Source organism: Sylvia atricapilla, chromosome 1 (genome assembly GCF_009819655.1).
Source record: "Sylvia atricapilla isolate bSylAtr1 chromosome 1, bSylAtr1.pri, whole genome shotgun sequence".
NCBI lineage: Eukaryota > Metazoa > Chordata > Aves > Passeriformes > Sylviidae > Sylvia > Sylvia atricapilla.
This window is the reverse complement of record NC_089140.1, coordinates 93,334,318-93,361,668: the sequence shown is the minus strand read 5'-3', so window position 1 is coordinate 93,361,668 and position 27,351 is coordinate 93,334,318. Positions and strand designations below refer to the sequence as shown.

At 37.3% G+C, this 27,351-nt stretch overlaps 2 protein-coding genes across 6 annotated transcripts in view; one reads left to right on the top strand and one right to left on the bottom strand.

The window, feature by feature from the left end:
* ZNF236 (zinc finger protein 236) overlaps positions 1 to 9,341 on the top strand; it is a 73,124-nt gene extending 63,783 nt beyond the window's left edge. For all 3 annotated transcript variants that reach the window (XM_066328127.1, XM_066328118.1, XM_066328109.1), the window contains 3 exons: positions 3,897 to 4,026; positions 6,859 to 7,035; positions 7,468 to 9,341. In XM_066328127.1, coding sequence (XP_066184224.1) covers positions 3,897 to 4,026; positions 6,859 to 7,035; positions 7,468 to 7,595 — 435 coding nt within the window. In that variant the 3' untranslated portion in view covers positions 7,596 to 9,341. The remainder of the gene's footprint in view (positions 1 to 3,896; positions 4,027 to 6,858; positions 7,036 to 7,467) is intronic.
* A 1,545-nt stretch (positions 9,342 to 10,886) lies between these two features.
* The window catches only part of MBP (myelin basic protein), an 85,005-nt gene continuing 68,540 nt past the window's right edge, over positions 10,887 to 27,351 (bottom strand). Inside the window, exons 4-10 of one of the 3 annotated variants that reach the window (XM_066328151.1) lie at positions 25,569 to 25,592; positions 19,042 to 19,068; positions 16,556 to 16,663; positions 16,047 to 16,082; positions 15,434 to 15,466; positions 14,339 to 14,461; positions 10,887 to 12,679 (exon numbers count right to left, since the gene is read on the bottom strand). In XM_066328151.1, coding sequence (XP_066184248.1) covers positions 12,623 to 12,679; positions 14,339 to 14,461; positions 15,434 to 15,466; positions 16,047 to 16,082; positions 16,556 to 16,663; positions 19,042 to 19,068; positions 25,569 to 25,592 — 408 coding nt within the window. In that variant the 3' untranslated portion in view covers positions 10,887 to 12,622. The remainder of the gene's footprint in view (positions 12,680 to 14,338; positions 14,462 to 15,433; positions 15,467 to 16,046; positions 16,083 to 16,555; positions 16,664 to 19,041; positions 19,069 to 25,568; positions 25,593 to 27,351) is intronic. The other 2 variants (XM_066328159.1, XM_066328169.1) reach the window with 2 other exon arrangements.

Below are 27,351 nucleotides of genomic sequence, written 5' to 3'. Positions count from 1 at the left end.
TCAGAAGAGCTTGCCAAGCCACTTTCAATCGTTTATGGTGGATGGTTAGCAGCGCTGGCTAACCAGGGAGGTCCCAGTTGACTGGATCTTAGCACCTGTGATGCCCAGCCTACAAGGGCTGGAAGTAGAATCTGGGAAAGTATAGGCCTTTCAGCCTGATCTCTGTGCCAGAAAAGGTTATGGAGCAGTTAATCTTGAGCACCATCATGGGGCACATGCAGGACAGCCAGGAAATCAGGCACAGTCAGTATGGGTTCATGAAAAGCAGGTCATGCTTGAGAAACAAGATTTCCTGTGACAAAGTGACTTGTTTAGTGGAGGAGGAAAAGGCTGTGGATGTTGTCTATGTGGACTTCAGCCTTTGATACTGCTTCCCACAGCATTCTCCTGGAGAAACTGACCAACATGGCTTGGACAGGTTCACTGTTTGCTGGGAAAAAATTTGGCTATATGTCCAGGCTCAGAGAGTGGTGGTGAATGGAATTACATCCAGCTCATGGCTGGTCACAAGGGGTGTTCCCCCAGGCTCAGTACTGGGATCAGTTCTACTTAATATCCTCATCCATGATCTGGACAAGAGGATCAAGTGCACTCAGTCATTATGCAGACAACACCAAGTTGGATGGAGTGTTGCTCTGCTGGAGGGCAGGAAGGCTCTGCAGAGGGATCTGGAGAGGCTGGATCAAGGGGTTGGGGCCAACTGTGTGAGGTTCAACAAGGCCGAGTGCCCTTGGGTACAACAACCCAAGGCAGCGCTGGGGGCAGAGTGGCTGGAAAGCTGCTGGTGGAAAAGGACCTGGGGGTGCTGATTGACAGTGGCTGAGCATGAGCCAGAGTGTGCCCAGGTGGCCAAGGAGGCCAGTGGTGACCTGGCCTGGATCAGCAAGTGTGGCCACCAGGAGCAGGGCAGTGACTGTCCCTCTCAACTTTGCACTGGCAAGGCTGCACCTCAAATCCTGTGTTCAGTTTTGGACCCTCAGTTCAAGAAGGACATTGAGGATGTGGAACCTATCCACAGAAGGGCAGGGGAGCTGGTGAAAGGTGTGGAGCACAAGTCTTAGGAGGAGCATTTGAGGGAACCTGGGTTGTTTTAGCCTGTAGAAAAGGAGATTGGGTGTCACTTAACACTCTACAACTGCCTGGAAGGAGGTTGTGGCCGGGTGGGGGTTGGCCTCTTCTGCTGGGTAATGAGCAACAGGACAAGAGGAAATTACCTCAGTTGTGTTAGGGAAGGTTTAGATTGCAAATTAGGGAAAATTTCTTCACTGCAAGTCTTGTCAGGCCCTGGCACAGCCTGTAAAGGGAAGTAATTGGGTCACCAACTCTGAAGTTATTTAGTAGATGTGTAGCTGGGGCACTATGGACAGTGTCTTAGCAGGCATAGTTTTGTGGTAGACTTGTCAGTGCTGGTAAATGGTTGGCTCTGGTCTTGAAGGTCTTAAATGACACTTTCATTTACCACTGGACCATCATGTACTAAACCAAATTCCACCCCTCATCTGACGATTTTCTTTATCAGTATGTTAATAGCAGCTTCAGCTGCGAGCAGCCTTTAACAGCAAATTCAAAGATAAATATTGGGGTTTGGCTTAGGATTTTGGGAAGAGTTTGGTGATCTGTTACTCATGGTCTTCATTTTATACTGATAGAATTCTGGAGATCACCAAAAATATTAAGGGCACTACCAAACTCCAGGCTTTTCAGAAAAATCCAGTAAGAGGTAAGGGTATCAGTGCTTAGATGCCTGTACTTAACTGTATGTGTTTTTTCCAAAGATGTCAGTACCAGCAGTTTCACAATTATCTGCAAGAAAGTCCTCTTTAGAGATCAAGTACAAACACCTCCACCACCCACTCCACCCCGAGTGTTAAGGCTTTTCACTCCAGTGACTTCAGTTTCCCTTCTGATGTGGGCTACTGTCCTGTTTTACAGCTTCAGAGAGGAGAATCTTAAAACATGCACTATGACTAAACTGTCCAATTTCATACGAATATGTCGTAAAACTATCTGGAAGTTGACTGTTGATAGTAAATAAGGCACAGACATGATTCCAAGATGAAAGGAAAAAGGCTTTATCTTACTAAAACAATGGAATGAAACAACCTTTTAATGCCACACTTTCAGAGGTGGTTACAATTAATATTTCAGGAGTGATGGGGTATAAGAGTGGCAAACTAATGCATGAGCCATTTCAAAGATGGTTTCCTGGACTTACTTTTTAATTAGATAATGCTTGTTTGCTACCCCAAGATAATTACTCTCTGAGGAATATAGGAATTACACAAATGAAGTTGTAAAAACTCACATGAACAATCAGTGAAATACTATGTCTATAAAGAGATGGTTGCACTTCAGAATGTTGCATTTCCATGAACATATATAAATATATTTTCAAAAATATATTTATTTTACAGGAAAAGTATAAAAGGTTCACAGATCAGTCGAGCAGATAGCATCACAAACTGTTTCTTCAGAGAAAGTTGACAGAAAGTTTTACAGGGCTATCTGGATGTTATGCTGTTTGCTTTCAAGCAGAAGATAGGGTGGGCATTGTTGGGATTTGGAGGTTTGGTTTTGTTTGGGGTTTTTTGGGGGGTTTTGTAGTGGAAGAAAGGAGCAACTGGCTTCAGATAATTTTTCTGAAGTAGGTCATAATATGTTTCCACCATTCCAGTGCTTGAGGGGGTAGTGAACAAGATAAAACCAAAAGATTTTGTTTATTTCCACCATAATCAAGGGTTTAGAGATAGCTGATTTTATCAGAAGACCTTATGTTATTTCCCTATAATACTCTATTATTATAATTACTATGATAATAATATTCTTCCATGTAACTGTCTCACTGATTTTCCAGTGTAAACAAATTCTGCAGACACAGTTTGCTTCAGTTCGTGGAGTGAGGAATAGGACTTCATAGACCTCAAGAAGGCTTATTGTTTAGGTATAGTAAAGACTAATTAATAGTTTAGTTTGTAATCAAATAGACTAGAAAAGAATATCCACATACATTTTAGAAAGTGGATAAATATTTCTGCTATTTCAGTACTATTCACAGACAGTTCTTGATTAGATTTTTTAGTTATATATACTTTTATTTATTTTCCTTTGTAATTTGAATTTTATATTGGTATTAATAAATAAATTAAAAATGAAAAAAATTAATAGATAACATAAGATACTCTTCTGAGTTTGAAAAACACGTAGGCCCAGCATCAGTGTATTTAAAACACTGAAATTAGAATTAGTATTGATGCTTCTTCACAAAGATAAAACTTCCTGCTCTCTTACCGTTAAGAGCTTTAGTGATTTTATTTTCTGGTGTTTTTTTCAATTAAGAGTCCATTGTGAAGTGGTTCTGTTTGCATCTTGCCGTCGTGCAGCTGTGTGTGTGTATGTTGTGGTAGTTGCCTCTTTGAAGCCTGTACAGTTTGACAGTGTTACCAGTTCAGGTGCTGAGGAATACCCACATGTCAAACAAGGAGGGAGATGGATCCTGTAGGGGAGAGGGGGGAAAAATCCTTTGTTAGCTTACAGTACACAGTTGTCAAAATACCTTTTTTTAGATGAACAGATCATTTAAAGAACTCTGGTTTAGTATTTTATTTTGCTTCAGATAATTAATAAAGAGACTAATGTATGCCAATAAAGAAAGACATAGTTATTGATGGAGCTTTTCAGAAGTGTAAAGATAGTGATGGTTAGAGAGAGTTGATATGCAAAAATAATCTCTCATTTAAAAGAAAAAACCAATGGAGGCCTCCATTTTCTTCCAGCTTGTCTGCTGATGACTAAGATCCTCTGCTTTTGTCTTCAAGGTGTGACTGTATTTTTATTCAGTTAAGTACTGAAGTCTTTTTAAATGGTCTGAAATATTTTTTTTTCCTATGCTGGCTTAGGAACACATGCAAACCCATCAGGGTGGACCTTCACTGAGTTCCCAGAAGCCTAGAGTGTTTAAGTGTGATACTTGTGAAAAAGCTTTCGCTAAGCCAAGTCAGCTGGAGAGACACAGTCGCATCCACACAGGTGACACCAGAAATTATTTTTATCTTGAGAGGTTTTCTTATGAATATCTGGGTGTTATATTTGGAGCCCTTGCTTATACTTTCAGCTAACTGCTTTTAAATATCAACTTAAGATTAAAAAAATAAGTAGATTTCTTACCTAAAATGTTTGGAAATTAAAAGGAGGCTTATGTGCATCTCTAAGCTGATCTATATTTTGGGACTGGCCGTACTGCAGTGATAATGTGAGTGCATGAGCTTGTGTCTAAAGATTTGTCAGCCTTTGAAACAGATTAATAAACGCATATTTTAAAGCATTGAAGTGATTTAAAGACACTGGTTATGATCCTCCTCAAGCATATAGAAGAATGTGCAAATGAGGCGGTGTGCTCAGTGATGTTAAACAAGGGATGGGCTTGGCTGCTGATATTTACTACTGTGCACAGTGCTTCATTGTCACTGAGCTACTTGCACAGGTCATCTGTTTCTAATGCCAGTGATTTTAATTTGTTGGGTACTTTTCCACATATTGCTCTTCTATTATTTTCTTCAACAGCTAATCTATAAAAAGTCTATATACTGTCTTCTCCTAGGGAGCCCTCATTTTCTGTGATGTAAGTGCTTTTCAGGTTGCAGCTTCTGCCCTGCTATAAGTTGAAAGCTGTACATAGGATGATATCCCAGCTGCCCTCCCTGTCACCTTCTCTGCCTAACAAACATTGTTCTTAAGAGCATGAGTTCTAAATATAGGAGTCAGTTTTCTGAAACAAGTTCTTTCTTTTCTCCGCTGCTGCTACCAATAAAGAGCTGTCATGGCTGCTAAACTTAAAGAGGACAAGGGAAAGTTATCTGTGTTGCTCCTAAGCTAGAGGGGACCAATGAATTTGGCTGAATGTGCTATAGAATAAGATTCCCTCAAAAGGGTGACTCTCTCTTAAGAGTGAGTCAACCAAAGCTTTCTGTTGAGAAAAAAAATCAAGCTGTTTTGTGTTTACTGTATTAGAAAGGAACATCCTTGGTTCTACTGTGGGTAGTAAAAGAATAGCAGGAGTTAAAATCCAAGGAGATTAAAATACCATCAATAATTTGCTTTTTGCAAAACTGACTTAAATAACACAGACTCTTGAAAAAGTTACTGTCTCCTAGTTTAAGAGTTCACCAAATATGCAGGAAGCAGGAAAGACTACCGGTTGTTTTCTGTGCTTAGTTTTATTTTGTGCTGCTGCCCCATTGTTACAGGCACAGAGCAGTTCAGGGAGACTGAGAACAGAGCAGAGTCCCTTTATGGATCTCTTTCTCGTAAATCTTCACCATCAGAGGGTTCTTTCTGGTTTGGAATTACTTTTATTTCACTCAGTAAATCCTTAGATACATTTGGATTTCTTGTATTAGGGGACTCATGTGCCAGGCTGTAACAAGCCTTGCTAAAGTCATACTTATTTTTGTGTTTCCACAATGTCAGGCAACAGTAAGTCAATCCATATGATTGTAATTCTTTCAGATGTGAATGTTGTTTCAGAAATCACTTAAAACCAAAAGACTGAAAATGTGCTGCACAGAAGTGTTTAGATGGATGCACTTACATAAACTTTGATAAGAAAGGTTAATCTAAATCCAAACTGACTTGTTTCCATAAAGGTACTCTCCTTGTCTGTGAGAGAGTGTTTGTGATTTTTATCTTGACTAAACATTTTTAACCATTTCTAATGGGTAACATCTACTGAATCAATGGCCAGAAGGAAAACTTCTTATTTCTCTGAATATCTCTAAATATCTGGTTATTTAGGATTTATCAGTGAAGAGTGGTTTGCTGAAATGTTGAAATTAGAGGGAAGGAGTTACTTCGAGTTCTGCCAAAAACTCTTCGGTAATCCATTACACCAAAAAGGCTGTTCACCTTCAGTGAATTAAAAAAATAGAATCAAAAGGAATCTTGAGGAAGCCTAGAATTCTCTTCAAACTAATGAAAAAGTTGTTAGCAAAAACAGAAAGGAAGTTTTTGTGCTTTAAAGGACCTTCTGTTGATTGTCTGAGGAGTTGGATTTGGCATGCAGGTGGGAGCACTAACATACAGGTAATGGAGGGAGAGACATGTTGGTCCTGTAGGGAAGAACTTGGAAAAGTGTTTTTACTCCTGCTTGTGCTAACTAATAACAAGAGGTATCTTAGAAAGTGCTTTTAGAAGTCCTTAATGACATACAGTGTGTTTATGTCAGAGGTTATGGTGTTGAGTGTTGAAGCAAATGTCTGGTTTTGCAAAGTAGGTATTTTTAAAATATTTTTTAAGTTAATATGCGCTTGTGTTTGTAGTTAGAAACCAGTAGTATTCTGGCAGAATTGGAACAATAAGCCTCTTTTGGTGAGATAAGGGATTCATTAGTTGCTGTTGGCATAGGAGGCCACAAGTCTCACATAGAGTTCCGGGACACTTTTTTGTTAACATATTTGACTTGTTAGTTTCTTAAAGGCATCAGCTTTGTTAATTCTAGTACATTGCTTTATCTGCACTACGCTGCATGATGTAAAAAAGTGATGGTTTCCTTGAGTACAGAAAAGTCAAGTTGGTAAATTGGGTTTTTTTTGTACCTCTGTTAAATAACTTAGCTAGGCTATAAATTTGATAGGAAAAATAATATCAGTGATTTAGTACTTAATGTAACTATTCTGACATTTAATTTGAGATTTTTGCTGACAGTGTTTGCTGACAAGCTATAGCACTGTTTGGAGAAAGTTTCAAGGAAAATGATGATGTCTATTTCATTTCTAGATAATCTTGATAGTTTTTACTGAATTCCAAACTGTATTTCAATCTTAAAAGAAAAAATTATGAAAAATGTTTTTCTTTCTTATGAAGGGGAACGGCCATTTCAGTGTACACTGTGTGAAAAGGCATTTAACCAGAAGAGCGCTCTTAAAGTCCACATGAAAAGGCACACAGGAGAGAAACCTTATAAATGTGATTACTGTGCAATGGGATTTACACAGAAAAGCAATATGAAACTGCACATGAAACGGGCTCATGGTTACACTGGTATGTAGCATGGTGGTGGTACTGCTGAGGGCAGGAATCCATATGTTTTCTTAGGAGAGCACTGAGCACTTCCCTTAAGTTATTGAGAAATCAAGCACTAATAGCCAAAGACCAGAGTTGGTGAGCTAATAGTTGCACATGCAACCCAAAAATCAGGTTGAAACAGCAATTTGTTGCTTTTTATGGTTCCTTGTTTTTCATATGGACCCCTGTGTACAGAAATACAGAGCTGAAAAATTATTCCAGGAAAGCAATATATTGTATTAGCTTTTAAAAAAAATTTTTCCGAGACCATATAATGAATTTACAGTATCTGAAGTAATTGTTATAATACTGTTCCCATCATGATTCCTTTATTCCCCAGTGCTATATTTCTGTTTTTCTTACATCAAATCATATACTTACTTGCCATTTTCTCTTGTACCTTGGTAGGTCCTGTACAAGAGCCTGCGAGTCACCAAGAACAAGAAGGGGAAGACATTAGTCGTGCTCTGAATTTAGAAGAAGTGGTACAAGAATCTTCAAATGAATGGCAAAGTATAGGCAATGTTTTTCGATAACACCTTGAAATTTGAAAGTGAAAAATGTTTCTGGCACTCGAACTTTACAGTTAAAGCTTCAACCATTGAAGATACTAACAATAGAATAATAAATTACAGATTTTTTTAAATTATTTACTAAAGTTACCTAAAAGATTAATTCTTTTTTGTAAGCTTGTAGGAAAATATTGGGAAAACTTCATTTAACCTGTGCTTAGTTGTCTGTGAATCAATGAACTCAGGTAATAATGTATACAGTTTCATCTTTGAATTCACAGCCAGTATATCTATTTAAAAATAAACTGGAACTTTATATCAGAATGGAATGATTGCCATTTTTAATGGAGATGAAGAATAACTTCACAGGAAAATCATGAAACTGTCAGTCAACTATTTTTTAAATGTGTTTAAAGAAATAATTGAGATGGGAGACGAAGTGTTGCAGTTGATGATGCATGCAGTATAAAATAGTGGAGTTTTGCCCTTGTTTTATTTTTTTCTTCAAAAGCACAGGAAAAGGCTGTATTTCTTTTGAAAGCTTTCTTTTTTAGTGCATTTTCAGAACTTGTTGGGAAAAAATAAAATACTGCGACCTCATGGCTTTTCTTGAGTTAAACTCTTGAGAGGGAGCATGTTCATTTTCATTCCAACCACAGAGGCAGATAGATGTTAGTTTTCAGTAAAATGATGTTTTGGACTTGGCAATAATTACTTAAAAAGAATTCAAATGAGAAAAGGTTCCAGTAAAAGCCTCTGTCGCTGTTTGCTGTACTGGGTCAGCAAGTCCATATCTCAGTATCTGTGGAAAACAGCCATATATGAAATCTATGAGGTAAACAAGTTCAATTTTGTGATAGCAGTGAGAACGTTAGATGCACATTAGGTAACCTATACTATACGATGTTTCCCAGTGCTGTAAACAGTTATCATTTTGAATCTGTAAATTCCTTATTATTTTCTCTGTGGATTTTGGAAATATGTTACATTTATTTGTTGTTTAAGTCGTTTCAGCAAAACTACCTAGCTGACTGAGTGTTGCTTTCAAAGGTGCCACTTGTTAAGTATATTCAAAGCAAAGAAACACTGGAGTAAAAGCATAGTTGTCTTTTAGACATTCCAAAGACAAAAGCTGTTTCCTTATTTTTGCCTTGTTCTTTCAAATTTTATTTATGTTACATATATATAGATTATATATATGTGTGCTTATATATGTATATATATATTTAAAGTTTATGAGCCTCTGTGTGGCCAGTCAGTGTATTTTGTAAATACTAATTCCAGTTGCAAGGAGTTCATCTGTTCGGTTGCCACAAGTACTTCTAGATCAGTGGTGGATATGTTGTACTATAATTCAGACTTGGACTTCGGTTTACTTTCTAAAAGATAATTGTTCTCAGATCCAAAAAGCCCTTTTCTGTAAATATTGTCTATACTCTGTCTATGATACAAACTAGTTATTTCAGATCGTTGAAGCAAGAAATGGCTGTTGGTTTTGATAGGGCATCTCTTAATTCTTTTGTTAACTGTTCAGCATATGTATATAAGTAATATAGTTGGTGACATGAAAATAACACTTTTGTTATGTGGAATATTTAATTGAAAAACATGCTAAATAAGATTACTTTTTTCCAAATTTTGTTTCGTGTATTTTTTAAGCATATGATTCTGGATTCTAGGAGATTGGAAAAACTCTGTTTACAGAAGTGTGTGTTTGAATATTAGATGTAAAGAATAAAGTCCTTCCAGCAGTGCCTTCCCTTCCAGGCAGCCTGTGAGTGTTTCAGCTGTTGAAGAAAGACATTATATTGTATAGTTGTCTGGCCTCACGGCATACCACACTGTTTATCTGTAATAATAGAGTAAAATGTGCTGTGTTGCATGTACCATGTATGAACGTTTTTCCCCTCTTATTTCAGGGAATACTGTATAAATGCACAGAGGTCTTGGAACTAGGTGATCTTTAAGGTCCCTTCCAACCCAGACCATATAATGATTCTGTGATACTTGGTACACACCACCTAAAAGCTGATTGATCTCATGAATAAAAAGGGTCACTTCTCAAAGTGTTATGCCGTGCTTAGAGGCAATGAGTCTGTAGCAAACTTTGGAAGTGTTAAATAAACAGTGTGAGTTATGGAGTCAGCTGACATTTTTCCTGAATTCAATTTGCTACTCCTCCAGCACTTGGAAATCATTTCAGCTACAGTAATAGACTTCTAAAAAAATTCTTTTTAACATTGTATTTGGTTTGCTTCCCTGCATCCTCTTCCCCCGTGAACTTCAGGTGTCTTGACAGAGGTTTTTACAGCCTTGGTAAGATTGAGTTGGGGCTTTTCAGAGCAGTGTATGTGTTGATGTTCAGAACAAACACAAACAAGGTAACCAATATGTTGATATTTTCAAAAGCAGTGTTAAAGCAGGTTTATTATTTAAGGAAGCGAAAGAACTGTTCTGAGGAGTGCTTGAAGTGCCACCTTGTGTAGTGGGTATGTGAACAGTGCTTGGGACAGCCTCTCTTCTTTTTGATTTAATGCAGGAGTAGGCTTGTGCTGAACTTCGGAGTTTTGGCTTGTGTCTGCTAACAGTTTCCTTTGGTTTATGCCCCTTCCTTCCATACATTAAATTATGCACTCCTGGTATTGGTTGTTCATTGTGTTTCAGGAAAAATCCTTTGCTTACAAATCAAAATGCCATTTAAACTCCAGGTTTTCATCAAAACTACGAGTGTGTAGATAAAAAAATAAATTTCAGGCTAAGTTTTAATCTCTTTCATTGGTAAAACAATGCTTTCAAGTACTGTACCTGTTCCTCTAAAGGAAGTAAGTCCAAAAAAGCGACTTTGACCCTCTGAGAGAGATGACTGAGGGGAAAGAAGAGGGTTGAAGGCAAGGAAGAAGTTTTGGTTAAATTCTGTTACTCTATAGTGCAGTATTTTGGAAGATGTATTTCTCTGCGTTTTTTACCTTAAATATTCTTTCACATTTTTGAGGGCTGTTTGCACCACAATTGCTCATGAGAAGGGGGCTGGTTTTTATGGCCTGTTCATAGATATTTTATGCCTTGCAATATCCCTTTGGCCTGTAGCTGTTAATCCGTAGACACTGGCATTCCATAATTCTTGTGTCCTGTTGTCAGTCTTCTGGGCCATGCATTGTCACTAGAAGCCTGTTGTGCAGGGTCTGAGCATTATTCATAAAATCTGTGGGGGGGAAGGGGGGGGGAAGGGGAGAATAAACCAAACAGACCTAAATATATACATATATATAAATTATATATGTAATTTTCCTTTGTAAAAAACAAAACTGGCCCAAGTTTCATTTCAAGTTGATTACTTTATTTCAATAGTGACTATTTTTAAAAGCTGTGTTCCTATAAGAACAATATGTGTTCAAATTAAATCAACTATTACGTTGCAGAGTATACATCTGAATGAAGCTACAATAGAAAAATACACATAGCAACCAACGAAGGTAATAGATGTAATATGTGTGTCTGCTTAATAATTTTGGCAGTTCTGTTTTCTTTAGTCTCTATGTATTTTCTATCATCTCGTCTTCCATTGTTTCATATTAATGGACATTGATTTAAACCTACAATAGATTTAGATGTGAAATGCAATTAACATATATATTTATAGGTAACTTTTACTGGGCACTTATTAGGAATGCTGTTTCAACCTAAGAAGCACTAACTGTAATCTACAGTGCATAGGCTAAAACTAAAAAAATAAAATAATTAATCAGACACTTAGATGACAGTTTGAAGAAATGGTAAGTTTAAGTAATAAAACAGTGCAATTCAGAAGAGCCTTTTATTTCCCTAAGTGTGTTTGGAAATACCATCTCCACACATTCATTTTAGTAATTTGTGAACAATTCCTATCTAAATCTAACTAAGCTATAATTTATTTCTACGAGGCAACTACAATACAACAGTTAAATGTTCACAGTAGTTTACTACGAGTTTGCTTTGGTGCACTGCCCTTAATAGGCATCCAGGTGTTACTCAGGCAAAAGATGAGCCAATCAAATACAACACTGCTGCAATACCAAGAGAAGTACCAAGAAATCGAATGTGAGATGTGCAGGACTATCTGAGATACCAGTACTGAAGGGCTTTCTTTCAGAAATTAGACTTTTTTTGTTTATATGCTTATTTACTTATTGTACTGCAAAGTTAATGCTGTTGCAGCAGTTTATTGAAGCACCAGTGACATCCAGTGGTCACATGTGCCATCTTAGATGTTTCTCTGGGAATATCCCTTGTTTTTTAACATTAGTCTAACTCAAATTTGAAATCCTCTTTCTCTCCCTCATCTACTCTTTATTCTAATGGTTTGGATGCAATCAGCAATTTATGGTATGGAAAGGATTTCCTTATTGCTATTGCTCCACATCGTATTGATTCTTCAACATCTGCCCCCTCCCACACTTCACATACTTTGAACTCCCAATGTTTGATAAACCTTTCCATGACTGCCTAATCCTGTTATGAAAATAAATTATTCTGTGAGTGAGAGAAGGAAGATTAAAACAGAACCAAAAACAAAAGAAAAAGAAAATTTGGATAAACAGTCCTTACAACTTCTGCACATATTGGGGTTTTTTTGTTTTTGTTTTTAACAGCAGTGTCTCAAAAATTCATTAACAGCAGTGCTCAGTATCCAAGACATTATAGCTCTTTATTTGTATTTCTGATGTTCACTAAAACGAAACCAGAAGAGTTGAGCTTAAATTAGGTGCTTGGGGAGAAAGAAAGGAGTCCAGCATACAGTTAGGGCATCCTGAAGAAGAAAGGGTAAAGTCAGAGATCTTGTTACTTCACATAAAATAAGGAAAACATCTAGCAAAGCTACTTTTTCTGTTCCTTTCATTCAACTGTTGCTCAGGGATTGCCAATAGAAGTTTGTGTCATCTACTGCATGCAGAAACTAATTGGCATTAAGTAATGGATTGCATCTATCTAGGTAATTGTGGCAGCTGTTACTAATTTTAAGGCAGTTATATTATGAAGCAGAGTACATGGTCCTTGGATGGCATCTTGGAGCTTCAGCGCCTAGCAATGGGGGAACCAGACCGCGATCCAGGTCGGGACCCAGAGCCTCCCTGTGGAGGGAAGAACAGAGGTGCATTAATTAGAAATTAATCTACGTTTGGGGCTGTGCATTGAAGAACATCAATCTGTTGTAAGTATGATAAAATTTTGAATACTATCTAATGAAAATAGCCTGCAGTTGCCTCTAGTAGAACACTTAATATTACTAGGATTTTCACTTCAAAAAGAAGATTGATTTTCATTGATTATATAAAGAAATAGTAATTTATGCCTCCTGCTATAAACAATGGATCTAAATCAAATGGGCCTGAATAAAACTTGTGTCAAAGTTCCAGGAATTGTAATGGCTGGGAAAAGGTTATCTAAAAAGTAAAACTGGTGAATATATCTCTCAGGGATGGATATATATATAAATCTAAGCTAAAATAGCTGTGATGGATATGCAAATAAAAAATATCTTAAATTTCATGAGAGATCATTAATGCGTATTTTCAGATGTTGAGAGGGTGAAATTTTAGAAATAATTTCAATATATAGCCATGGAATAGCTGATGTACCTGAACCCCACTAAAACTACCAAACGCACAGTATGAAGACTTAAAATGTGTTTGATTTTTAAATGGGCCTCTGAAGAAATCATTCTTTTTCTTAAATTGCAACATAAGAATTCCTGTTACTTCCTTGAAGTGTTTGTGCTGCCACGTGGTGCTGCATATACTTGGAAAACAACTGTACAATGGGAGATATTGAACCTAAACTGTTTAAGAGACAAAAATGTGTTTTTTGCTGCAGATGAAGGCACTGTTACATCTCCTGTTGCAGAGAGATATAGTAAGAGTTTGAAATTATCAACTCTGCTAAGGGTCTCAGACCTTCTGAGTTGAAGCTGAATGCTGATGGCATCTTCATGTGCAAATAGTGCACTGGGTGATTTGTTACAAATTCACTGCCATCTTTGCCTTTGAGGGAAAATAGAGTCTTTCTTACAGTATCTGCCAGTGAGTATAGTGGGCTTTTAATGTGTCTGTTTCCTGACATAGAATGTGAAAAATCCTCACCACTGACCTTTTTTTCCTGTTGTGTTTTCATTTGTTGTGTTGTTACGGCTGTGCTGTGCTTTGAAATGGGGAATTGAACCAGACTAAAGATAATCTGACCAGTTGTTTATTTCTAACATGAAAGTGTTGTAATTTGCCCCACTTTGTGGTTTCCTAACTTGCAGTACTGACATATTGTAGGAGTTCTCCCACCTGAGGTGGGAACAAGCAGGGACTGCTGGAGTTGTTACCACATCCAAATACGTGTCCAGCACTGCCCTGTACTATCCTTTTGCAGTTTATCAGTTCTCTTTCATTTTCACTATCTGAAATAATTTAGCAGCAATGAGCTGTGTCATCTCATTTGTCTTACATATTCCAGATCATTTTTGCATTTAGGAACGACACTGATCCTGGTGCAGGTCTTTGTGGGACATTGTGGACTTACCTTCTTACCTGATGGGCACTAAGTGTGTATTTTTACCTTTGTGTCCCATCATGTAAGTAGTCCCTAAGCCACAAAATAATCTTTTGGTTTTTCCATGCAAATCTAATTCCCTCAGAAGCTTTAAGGAAATCTGGTTGTTTCAAACATGGCAGGTTCTGGAGAGGTTTAGCTTCTCTTTTTCCCAGTTCAATTTTTTTTGTGCTTAAAGTTCAGTTGTACTTTACCAGTTTAAAGATTCTGGAAAGAGTGCCCTGGCCCTCATGATAGGATCCCTTGTGTCCCTTATGAGCAGATTTATGCTCATAGAATTTTCCGCTTCCATATCCTGGCTTGTGTGCTTCACCACCCTGCAAAGAAAGATTTTAATGCATATTGCAAATTATCACATTCAAATTATCATATGCATGTTGTAGTCTTTATTTGTGATCACTGTAATGTAATACTCAAATGAGGAATTTGGAGGTTGTTGAAATAAAACAATATTTTATGTAATAAACAAGGATGAAGGAAAATGTTAGGAAATTATCTGAATAGATAAAAACTTGAGGGAAGCATCAATCTGTAAAAAATTAATTAATACTCAAAAATTAAATACTCAGAACATTAACCTGTGTGACAAAACTAAAAATGTTTTAATTTCATGAGTTCTAGGATGTCAAACACATCAGCTAATATGTAGTGTTCTGATAGTGAAAGAAATGCTTAATGGCTTGAAGGCTTTGATATTTTGTCTTAAAATGCCAGTAATTTACATGCCATCTCATATAAAATCAAACCTGTGGTAGAGAAGTAGAATTTAATTAGTTGTGAGAGAACTGTGTCTAGGAAGAACTTGTCTAGGAATTGCTTAGGCAGATCACTTCTAACTGACAGGAAAGGTGGGATAAAATACTGAGATTAGTGACAGCATTAGTTTTGCAGACTGTGTAAATGCAGTTGAAAAAGTGGAATAAGCACCTATCTTGTCCCAGCCCTCCCTCCCATTTCTGTCCGTCCCAGGAGAAGAAAAATGCACCAGATGGGTCTTCCAGGAGCCTTTAAAGGAAGAGAGCTTTGCCATGCAGTGGATTTTGCTCCCTTTGTGCTGAAGCAAAAGAAATTATTGCTGCAAGGGCTGTCAAATTGCAGGATAAGAGCAAGCAACACAATTACCATCTTAAAGTGCTGTGGAAAGAGGAAGAAAAGTGGAACAGAAAAAGCAAAATAGCAAACTCGAGACAAAATTATCACGTTGCTGCAGCAGCTTGAGGCAATGGAGCAAGATATGCTTTGGCCTGGTAGATAAAAGGGCTGTTACCAAAAGCACATTCATCACCTACCCAGCTAAATCTGGTGAGGGATAATCCTCTTCCCTGTACATGCAAGAAATAGAAACAATGACATGGTGATCACTATGGAACACAGCATCTGGGTCTGCCATACACAGAAGAAGATGAAAAGACAGCCAAGATTATGAAATAATGGCCAGATAATGAGGCAGGCAGGATTTGAGAACAGCAGTCTGTATAGTCATTTCATGAAGCAAAAAAAGGCAAAATCGTTTATTGTAATTACTAGAACTGACTTCACTAGCCATGGTTTGTCAGTGTTATGTACTTCAGAAGCCTGCTCAGTTTAGTAAATGGAAGGACAGGTCTTGCTTAGTGAGACTTGTTTGAAAGCGTTTTCTATAGTTAGTTCATTACACAAAGCAATCACACCATAAATTGAATAAAAAAATCCCTGCAAGTGGCTTCAATTAGTCATGCACGAAGTCAGGAAGTGAGTGAGAAAGAGAACCATGGCTTCTGTGTCTTAGGCTTTTGGTTTAAATTGTTCCTAGTGATACCTGTAAACTTTTATTTAGTGCCATTAGAGACAGTGAATCAGGCTTGCAGTTGAATTAGTGTGAATTAATGCCCGTAAATGTCTTGAGTCCCTGAAACTGCTTACCTTTGCTTGCATTGGGGGAGGTGTACGGGGTGAGACCTAAAAACCAACACAAGAGTTGTGAAACGAAGGCAAAAATAAATGTCAGAAATCATCAGACCTTTTGCCCATTATCCATGAGCTAAAAATGGTAATTGCATTGAGAAGCTCCTCTGCTGTATTAGGCTTGCCTGGAATGCACTGAATTTATGTCTGTCTTGAAACAGTAATAATTCCTGAATACTACTGGTGTTAAAGACACAAGGACAAAACCTGTCTGTGGTGAAACTGTGTAACTGACATGGTTAGCATTTGACTATGCTGATGGAGGTTCACATGCTTTTTTGGTAGCATTTCAGTATTGTTTGACTTCCAGGTAAAAATTATTTTTGTATTTGAATGGCATAATGAGCGCAAAAGGCACAGTACAATTTGAGGCTCGAAATAAAGGGTAATGATTGGGGAGTGTTTGTTTACTGATGCATTCTAAAGAAAAAAATTCATTTTGGTGCATAAGAGGAAGGGAGACTTACAATGTTCTTGAAGAAGTGGACTACAGGGTTGTCATCAACAGGCCGGCCATGCTGAGATCTTGGGGGGATGGACCCGACGTGGTGGCTGACCCTGGCTGCATGTATGTCCTGAAAAGCAAAACAGGCACATGCCCCAGTCAGCTGGGAAGGACAGCTTAGCAGCCATGGCATGAAGAATCATTTTCATGAGTGAAAGCAGGAGGAATATGCTTTGAAAATCTACAGAGATTGCTCCCTACAGTTGTCAGTGCTGTGAAATGGCACTGACATATATATGTGCACATATGTTGTGCATATATATGGATGCACATGTTCTTGATGTTACAGCCCATTGCGGAATTAAACCTCTTATTGGAAAGTTCAAGCAACAGAAACTTAGGAAAAATTTCCTATTTAAGGAAAATTACAAAGTAGGATCATAGACTGTGAAATGATCTATTTAGAAAATAAACCAGAATGGAAAAAAAACTTTAAATTATGTTGGATCATTCTGCATTGGAAAGCAGGAATAGATCGTGTATCATTTTTAGTTCCCAAAGACTGTGTTACACTCATGAGCTGCAAGAGCTATGGGTTTTTTTAGAATGAGGGAATCAAGTGAGGGTGACAATTTCTATTTCAGCAGGGCTTTCTATTTTCAATAGCGCTTCCTGAGCAATAGTGCAAATGATGTCTGATATGTGGTTTATGACACTGATTTCCATTGGGAAAAAAATAACCAATGCAGAAGAGTTTGGCTGATTTTTATCAGGGTTGTTTTTTTGCATGCTGATGGTATGTGGACACTTAAGTGTTTTAAAAGCAGGAAAACAGGAATTTTGCATCTGTGAAATCTCTAGTGTCAAGTCCTGCTTATATTTCTGCAGCAGTTTCTACTTGGTTGCTAGTTCCAGCATTGCCAAAATAGAGAGCCAGTAGTGTTTAGAATATGTTACTTTAGCCATGGTTTTGTCTTGCTAATCTACATTCAAATCACCCTTTGAAACCTTCTGACTGTCTTGTCATTAGAGTAAATGGAAGACCATCGTGTTGCAGATCTGATGCGCTATGGATTGCCACAGGAATGGAGAAAAATTGGGACAATAAGGTTTTAGAACCTAGATAGGGTTGAATTTCTTGATTTTGACATTCTGATCAATTATTAGGTGCTAATGACTTGGGCTATTGGAAAGGTTGTTATATACTGTAAATACAAAGTTTCTTCTGCCTTCAGTGCCAAATGTCATCACAGGCTTCAATTGTCCGCCCTTTTAATGTGTAGGAAGCAGTAGCAAATCTGAAGTTATTTTTAATGGCTGTTCTGGGTGAGTTTCCTGGTGTTCAAAATAAAGTGCTTTCCATTCATATTGTCATCAGCAAACTTCATCTGTCTTCAGAACCTTTGATATTATTCTTTACTTGTGACAGGTAATTTACATGTTTCCTCTCAATTCGTTGTTGAAAATACTCTTTCATCTCTGGTTGGTTCTTTCAAATTTTTGGACTCCTAAGGACAGAAAACAAAATCCAGTGGTGTTTTCCACACACTGCTTATGTTTATGTAATAACTTATGTCTGTAGGTGTTAAAAGGTAAATTCTAATGGATTTGAAATTAAAAGAGAAAATAAATCTGATTTATACTGCTATGATGAGCTACTGAGATGGTGTATTATAAGTGGACTTTTTTGAATTAACCCAGTTTAACAGTTACCATGTGTTTCATTATTGCATTCAGATCATCACTGTTTCCCTTTAAATATGTTTTAAGTGCTTGCCTTTAAATAATATTCTGGTTAAAAATCTAACAGGAATAAAGAAGAGCAACTGTGTTTTAGGAAAGGATGTAACTTACTTCTTATTTCTTTGTCTTACTGGTCTCTTTTGCCCAGGGGTTTCAGTGAGTTCTCCCCACACCTCTTGCAGTGTTAGGAATTTCAGTCTTGAGAGCATTGCCAATAAAAGGTGTGCTTGGCTTCCATATCTGTGTATTTTGAAATGTACTTGCCAAGTATGAGCATGAATTCAGAGCCCTTGAGTATTAGTGGTGAAGTTTAAAATGAAGGTGCCTCTTGTTTGTGCCCTTAAAGAAAGTTTAAACATACAATAATTCTTCAGCAACTTGAACAGAAGAAAGCTCAGCTTTTCCTGTTCACAGTTAATATTAGTGAAATATTTGACCTCAGTTGAGGATCTCAACTATGTCAACTTTGCTGCACATTCAAAAAAGCCAAAAAGAACTCTAAAGCAGAATGATCTTAATTAAAAATATTTGCCAGTACTGGAAATTTAAGCAGTAACTGGGAAATCTGATGACAAAAACATAATTTGCAACTTCACTGTGAAATCAATGGGATTTTTTAAGGATTAGTAATCTAAATAAGAATTCTTTAAAATATACATAAATACCCACAGTTATCCTGTAAGGGGAGTGATTTTTTTTTAAAGTGCTTTATGGTTCTTTCTGGTGATGTACAGGAAAGTTGCATTGTTTTACTCTGTCACGTACCTTGGTAGTATGGTGGTATGTTGGCCACTAAGACAAAGAAAAAAAAATAAAGAGAGTAACTGTGAATGCAGTTCAAAGAAAACATGCAGGTATTTTAAGTTTCAACATTAGCTGTACATTGGAATTGCATTCTCTGTTAGCCGTGTACTTTCACATCAGCATAATTACATTTACTGGCGCAACCTGTATTAGTATCTTGTAAGAGCTGTTAATAAAAAGAAAAATTAAATGTCCACTTTTACAGTATGGGCTCCATTTGGGGTTTTGTGCAACATTATTATATTTTCAATTGACCTGAAGATACCCAAGTCTGTGTGAGTTGGTGGGTATATATTCATATGTGTATATATATATATATATATATATATATATATACACACACACATGCTTTTCAGTGTTGTGCAACAACTGGCTTTGAGTATAAAATGGATAAAACCTACAGTTAAGCAGTTACAGGCTTTTTTTTTTTTTTTTTCAGTAGTGAAATCCATCTCTGACTTTGCTTGCTATAACCAGAATATGTCAGATCGAGCACCTCAGATGCATTAGGGAGGACTTTTAAATGCATATTATAATCTCTCTGAGACCTCTCATCCTCTACAAGAGCATTTCTTATAGCTGAAGATTTCATATGCATGTAAATAGCTCTAACTCCTCATTAGTCTGTGATACGCATGTGTGACAATAACAGTGTTAAGATACTTTTGGAGTACTTGAATTTACAGCTTTTTACAGTTTCTTTACAGGTATCACCATTGTGTGCTTTTGTTGCCTACTTTAGGTTGTGAGATGACGATCTAAAATACATCATCCCATGTTGTTTCTCTACTGGTAAAATCCATATATATGAAATATGGAAATAGCTGGTTTAAGATGCAGTCAGACCAGGTGAAGATGGAAAACAAAGGGCTTTAGCATGGGTTCAGTGGATTTCATGGTTTCCCAAAGGCTTCTGTTTGCAAGATACCTAATGAGTTTCTGTGCATGAATTTAAAAGATATCATACAAAATCCTCACATTTCAAATTCACAGAGACATGAAAATTGCGTTTACTTAGAAAACCAAACCGTTCCACAGCCCGTAGGTTGTCCATAATGCTTAGCCACCCCCACTAAGACATTTGGAACTGTACTGGTAGACTAAAAATTACTCTTTAAGAATAATTATCCCGTGATGAACACTGTTCTGTTCTGTGGGAAGAAAAAGCTGGAAGTTCAACAGGCAGTTTGTAAGCCACTCAGCTAATTTTGTGTTAGTCCTTGAAATGGACTCTGGATCCAAACTCTAATGAAATTCCTATCTAGGTTCAAACTGAGGTAGTCAGTATGGTTTCTAAATATGTATGCCAAACAGGAACTGAGATGCATCCTTTAAGTAAATATATATGCTTTTTTTTTTTTCTTTTCTTATTTTAATAAAATGGAAATCTGTGATATAGTTTAACGAGAAATCTGACAGGCACTTGAATACAGAAATTGCTTCATCTTGAGATTTGGAGGGGCTTTGTCCCCGGGGCTTTGTGTTCCTGGGCATGGCTGACAGTTTGTCAGAATCTTCCAGTGCTGCTACCCCAGCTTTCACCAGGCAGCGACAGAATACACAGCCCATGTGGGATGTACTTTTCCATGCTTATTCTAGGAGTAATATAACTTCTGTGCGCAGGCACTGCTAAATCAGAGCTGTGTTGTACTGGTAGTGTTGGTTCCTTCTTCACATACAATCCAGGCAGAGTTTGCTCTTGGTGGCAGTGTTTGTCCCAGGCTGTCCATGACTTGCTGATCTGGTTACCAAAAGCAGTGGGAATGCTGACGTCTTCCCCACTGGCTGATCTGGTGATGACATTATAGTTAATTACCTAATTCAGCAGGCTTTTAAAATCACTTTAGGAAGGATGAGCCACACATCCTTGTAATGGTGCTGTTAATTTTTACTAATGTGGAAGTTAAAACAGAAATTAAATTACTTGCTCAAAGGTATAGAGGAGAATTGGCAGGAAGAGGGATGTAAAATGCAGGAGATTCTGCCTTTCAGGTCTGTGCTGAGATCAATCTTTGTCTAGAAATAGGTGATGAACAAAAAGAGTTACAAATCTTAGTAGAATGACAGAAATAACAAACATGGCAGTAAACAGTAGAGATGACTGAAAAGTAAGAAACACAAGGATGAAGAAGGAAACAATGGAGAATGCTCCCCAGTCAAGAGAGAGGCCAGTCAATAATCCAGAACCACATTGTCCATAACCCTGTTACCCCTTAACACCTTGATGATTAGTGTTCATAAATCAGCAGGCAAAAGAATTACTGGGGAAAAAAGAAGAATGGAGCCAGTTTTTCAGGAGAGTTCTGGTTTATGATGGGACTCAAATGAGAAACCAGTGCCATCATATCTTCTCGGGTTTTTTTTTCCCTGTGTCCAGTTTATTCCATTGTTGTGACACTCAATAAATGGTTTCAGAGACAAAACCCAGTGCTTTAATTTGACCTGGCTTTTTTAAAGCATTTTTTCTGCCTAGCATGAATAATTTTATTCAAATATTCTTCATGATAGAAGTTCTTTATCTGCTTGGACGTAGTCTCTGGTGCATACTCAGTATTGTTATTTTATCAAGTTGGTATCAATGACATAGATTAAGTTTTGTTGAAATGATCGATGGTTTGGGTGGGGGTTTTCTTGACTGGTTTTGTTTTGGATTTTGTTTGAGAATAATTACTCCAGAAAAACAAACAAACAAACAAAAAACCCACAACCCACACCAAACTTTGGCTGGTAGGTATTCTCCAAGTAGCTTCTGCTACCATCAAATTTCACAGCCTTAAGGACTTTACTGTATATAGGCAAGATATGGAAGGCATCCTGCACTGATTCACCACGATCAGTTTCTACCAGTCACCTGTGTATTTGGTGGAGATGCAGCTGTTTGTTGGTGCTGCTACAGCAAAATAATGCAACATTGTAGGTATGGCCGTTGGTAAGAAAGCAGAAATTTCTACAATTTTCAGATGTCCTGTATTTTCATATAGTCATAAAGTTCCCTAGTATTTTCATATAGTCATCAAGGTAATACAATAAGCCAGATGGGAATTATTTGGAAAAAAGAGATATCAATACCAGGTGTCACAGCTGCGGGCCTTAAAAATGTTACTAGAGCCTTGATTTCTGGAAACCTCAGATCGCATGCATTCACCCACCCACCTACAAAATACTTGATCAATTCTCATCTTTGAAGGATTGGCCCAACTCTATTTCTTTTCTGCCTTTAATAGGTAAGGAAGTGACAAGCTAAACTCTAGTACAGGTTGTTAAAAGCACTATTGCCTGTCTCAGCATAACTTGCACAGAGAGTATAATAGCAAGGAGAGTTTACTATTATGAAATATTTAGACATGGCATGGTTAATAGCATATTTTTTTGAAAGAAGTACCATGGTAAAATTTTCCAATAATATTGTTGGTATAAAGTGGGGAAGATGTACCACTCCAAACCTGAGGCTTGAACAGTTTCCAAGGCACATTAATTTTATGGTGTATCAGAAATAATAGAAGTAGTTGCATCATAAGCAAAAGAGAGTTATGGTTCATCTTGGGTCTGAAGCAGTAATTTGTGCTTTACCAACATTTTTAAATTGATTTGTAAAAAATTCAGTAAAATCACCTGCCAGCGGACGATTTCTCTTGCAGCTCAGAAATGAAACCAAGTAACGTGGGAGTGTAATGTGTAACTGAACACATCTAACTGGAGACCATTTCAGGAACATGGTGAGATATTTTCCATCAGTACAAAAGGTGAAAGCCAGCAATTGTCAATAATGCTATGTGATGACAGAGGTGCAAAACAAGGTCAGGGGAAAAAAAGTAGTAACTTTTTCTCTACTGGCAGCATTTACCATTCTGTAATCTGAAAACAGCTGAAGAAAGTAATTTATTTTGGCATTCTAAGATGGAAAGTGCTAAGGATAATGCAGTTCTTCATTTGCAAGGAATGTGATAGAAAAAACCAATATAGCCGATTTTAATATAAAGCAATTTCTTACTTATCAAACTGGTTCAGCTGCAGAGAAGTAAACAGATTAAATTGTTCTCAGGCAGAAAAAATCCTCGTGCTAAATATTTAATAGCTCTATTTGACCATCTGTAGGTACATTTTGGGGTCCCTGCCTGGCCCTCGCACTTCTTTAAACAAACACTCCCCCTCTGATGTATGGTTTTACAATTACATCCAGACCTTACTCTCAGCTGGGCTGTGGGGCCATGCAGGTGAACAAGAGAGGAATGGCTGAGAACAGCTGAGGCCAGTTCCCACCAAAAGGTCCCAAAGCTGCCATCACTGCCCCTTTAGCAGCCCTGCCATTAGGCCCAGGCAAAGGGCACCACAAGCTTTGAACACACCAAGTGCTCAAAAGAATCCATGGAGCTCTTCTGTAGAACTTACATGCTCCCTACACATGCTACTGTTAATATTATATCATATTAATGGATAGAAGACTCTAGAAATAGTCAACCAAAGACTGAACAGAAATCTCCTGTTAAATATTTAATGAAAGGGGGAAACCTTTTGCTGTGGAGTGATTAGAAACAATGATCCTTCAACTGCTTCAGCTGATTAATCTATTTTAGGCTGAACATGTTACTAATACATTTCTCAATGTAAGAGGCACAAGACCATATTAAAAACCAGTAAAAACAGCAGAGCACACAGGCATTCTCCCCAGTCATGACCTCCTCTTTAACTTGATACAAATCAGCAGTCCCCAAACACTTTATCCCATTTCTGAACAAACCCTGCCATGCAGCTGTCAGGTGAGCTCAAAGCATCACTTAATACTTTACCAAAATTTAGTGCTTGCACTTGAAAGTACCGACTAAAGAGCATTTAACATAGTCCAATTCCCAATTTTCTCTAGTAGCTTATAATAAGCAGTAACTTCCTTGAAAATGCAAGTTCCAGTGCATTAAATAATGTGTTATATAGATATTAGGCACAAATAACGTGTTTATGGTTATACAGGTGTTAAATGTCAAAATCAATTCCATGTAATGTTGGCTCCTAGGCCTTTCACTTTTCACATGGTGTGTATACTCACCAGTTGGTATTTCCTTGGTTTTCACAGGGGATTTTTTTTTTTTTAAACCAGGCAGATCTAATGTATTCTGAGGTTCTACCACTGCACAAGCTAAATGAGCTTCAAATCAACAGTTCTGTTACTCTAATTCATTTTTAGGTACTCCACATTCATTACTACCTGCTACAAACGAGAGGCCAGATTCAGTTCCTGTTATCATTAAGTGAGAACATCAGATTCAAGAGCTTTCCTTCTGGAAGGAGAGGGTAGGCTTTGAATAACCAAAGCTCCTGAATTTGATGTTCAGGGGTTTTTATTCAAACCCTATCCTTTCCATGCAGAAGGAAACCTCTCTGTTCCCTTCTGTCCAATGCACTGTTCTAATGGAATTTTGCAGAAGGACACGCAGCCACTTTAGTGAACTAAAAACTTCTCATGTACAAGTAGTAGTTTGTTGCAACTTCTGTTAATGGATTAAAGCATTTAAAACAAATTAAATCATTAGTACACTGTTTTTTGTGATGTAAACAGTTTAATGAATACATAAAGCACATAAAAAGCAGAAGATTAAAACAGTTATTGTTACAACCACCAAAAATTCTATAAAAAATTTTTACAAGCATACTGCTTGAACAGCAGGTTTTACAAAACAGTGTATCACAAGCAATACCACTCCCTGAAAACTAAGATTTAGAATTTAAAATCACAGTAAGTATTTACTTAAATCACATCATATTCTAGTCAGACTAGCACTGATTTAACTACTTTTCAGATTCTTCATGGTGCTGTAGTATACATTAAAGCTTCCACAGGAAATGTGAATAGAGTTCAAGTGCAAAAAAAAAAAAAGAAGATCCTAATTAATTTGTCCCTCCATGGCATTATTTAAAACTGTGATTCCTATACTTTTTGCCTGTGCATGGTTATCACAGCCATTTTTGTAGATCCCCACTCTAGCAACTGCTTAGCACAGGAGTGGGTTAGGAAATGCTGATTTGGAAATGCTGATCCCAAACCCTGGTTCTGCTCAAGTTGAGAAGAACTTCAGCCCAGTGCTGCTCCTGCCTCATATCTGTCTGTAGTATGGGGAAGCCTCATCTTTACCTTCCATATTTCTTGCACCCAAATGCATAGAAATTAGGAAGGAAATACAGGAGCAAGGTTTCATTCAGGCAACAGGAGACTGTTACATGATTGCATCCAAAACCAAAGCAAAATGTGGAATTGATTCAATCTTTCACTAAGTCTTGCCTCACCTGTTGTTTACTGTCACTCACATATTTTGGATTCTTTATGTCACAACTGTAGTTTAAAGTTTAGTACGTTAATGCAAAATGTTAAACCAAGACAGAAAAGTTCTTGTTTCACAATCCAAACTTTAGTAGAAAAGAAAATAAAAATCATAAACAACAGATTACAAAAGCATAAACAACTGCATCAAAGAAACAAAAGAGCAGTCAGTACATACTGAAGTTGAATACAGGCTCCGAATCTAGGAGGCACAAAGAACATTTGATTGTTTTAACAAACTTGTTTAGACAAATATTCTAAAATATTAGAAAGGAAATAATTTATTGTTATGTTACTCTCTCTTGCATGCTATTTAAAATGTCTGCAGCACAGTTTCTGTCACCATTTTAAATTCCTTTTCAATACAATTAAATTTGAGCTGTGCACAACAACAGTTTGCTTCAAATATTCTACCTTGAAAGTTTTTCTTAAAAGTACAAAATTCAAGCTGGTTTTGATGGCGTTTCAGCTACCCAAGATCTCAATGGTATTGGGGGGAAAATGGCAAATGCACTTGCTGCCCCTAAGAGGAAAAGGAGTATTTCTGTACATTCCAGTATTTCTGTTTTTAACTACTCCCATGCACTCTTAAATTAACTTCAGAATTGCAGGGCAAGGGAGAACCTGCTCCACATGAGAAAAGGAGGCCATGAAACAGTCCCGGCATTGTTCCTACCCCACCTTTCTGGACACAATAGCGAATATTATTCATTAATGTACTTCTCAGCTATGGATGCAAGAAGAAAATGCCTCCACAAAGAATTTATAATGTGATTTGCTTGAATGTCAGCCCTAAATCTGTACAAAGAGCGAGTGTTGTCTTTGCATTCCAGTGCTTGCTGGTGTGGGTAGTTGAGATGCTCCCACTGAGGCATGGGCTGGCTGAAAAAGGAAGACTGCAAAAAAGGCAGCTGCAGAATTGCTTTGAAATGCTTCAAAATAAATACAGAAAAAAGTGCAAGCAAATAAACAGTGCAGCTCTAGGAACTTTTCACGCCTTTGAAAATCATCCTTTAAGGTGCTTTTAGTGGTGCCTTATTTAGCAAAGACCTGTTTACTTAGTGGAGTCTGGAAAACTGCCAAGGGACTTCAGTCTATTTTGGCTGGTCCATGAACACCTTCATCATCTATCAGTTGATGATGAAGCAAAAATTCAGCAAATGGCAACAACTATTTGGGGTTTAAGCACACATGAGCTGTCTAGATTTCCTCTGTCTTCACTTGTATAAATAAATGACACCACAAGTCTTTCTTGATACAAGAAACCAAAAAGGCATTGTTTCAGAGGCTAAATAAATAATAGTTGAAATGACTGTCTGTGCCATTTGCTCAATACTTTCCACACTGAAGCCCTCCCACAAGAGAGTTTCCTAGGAACGTTTCCTAGACCATATATCTATATTATCATTGTGTGGAAGAATGCTATAGATGGTTTGGCACTGGAAGTCCTAATGTGACTGACTTTTTACAAATAATTCAACTTCTCTGTGCTACCAGCTCAGATCTGCAAATCAGGACTCTGTAACACTATGAGTAGTCATTCTTAAGGGAAAAAAAATCCCAAACAATTATTTCTGCTAGGTAAAAAAAGTCAGAATTGTCCATAACTCTGTTCTGTTTTGCAGACATTTAAGTTCTTCAAAATAGCATTTTACAGCAGAGATAAAAGAGATGATCTCCTGTCCTCTCATACATAATTACATCAAAATCTATAGAGAATCATTGCAATCATGTTCACGCCAAAGGATAAAATACAGAATTTGTACAGCTTGCAGACATTTTTTAGTCATTACTGCTAAAAACTGAGTTGGTTTGATTTATTGCCAAGCAGAAATGCACATACCTCTGTATATTCTATAGGCAGAATCTAACTTTTTGGTATTGTCTCCTTGGTGTACAAAGAACATTTCATACACTATTTTTCATCAAGTAACACAGTACATGAGCAAAACAGCAAGAGT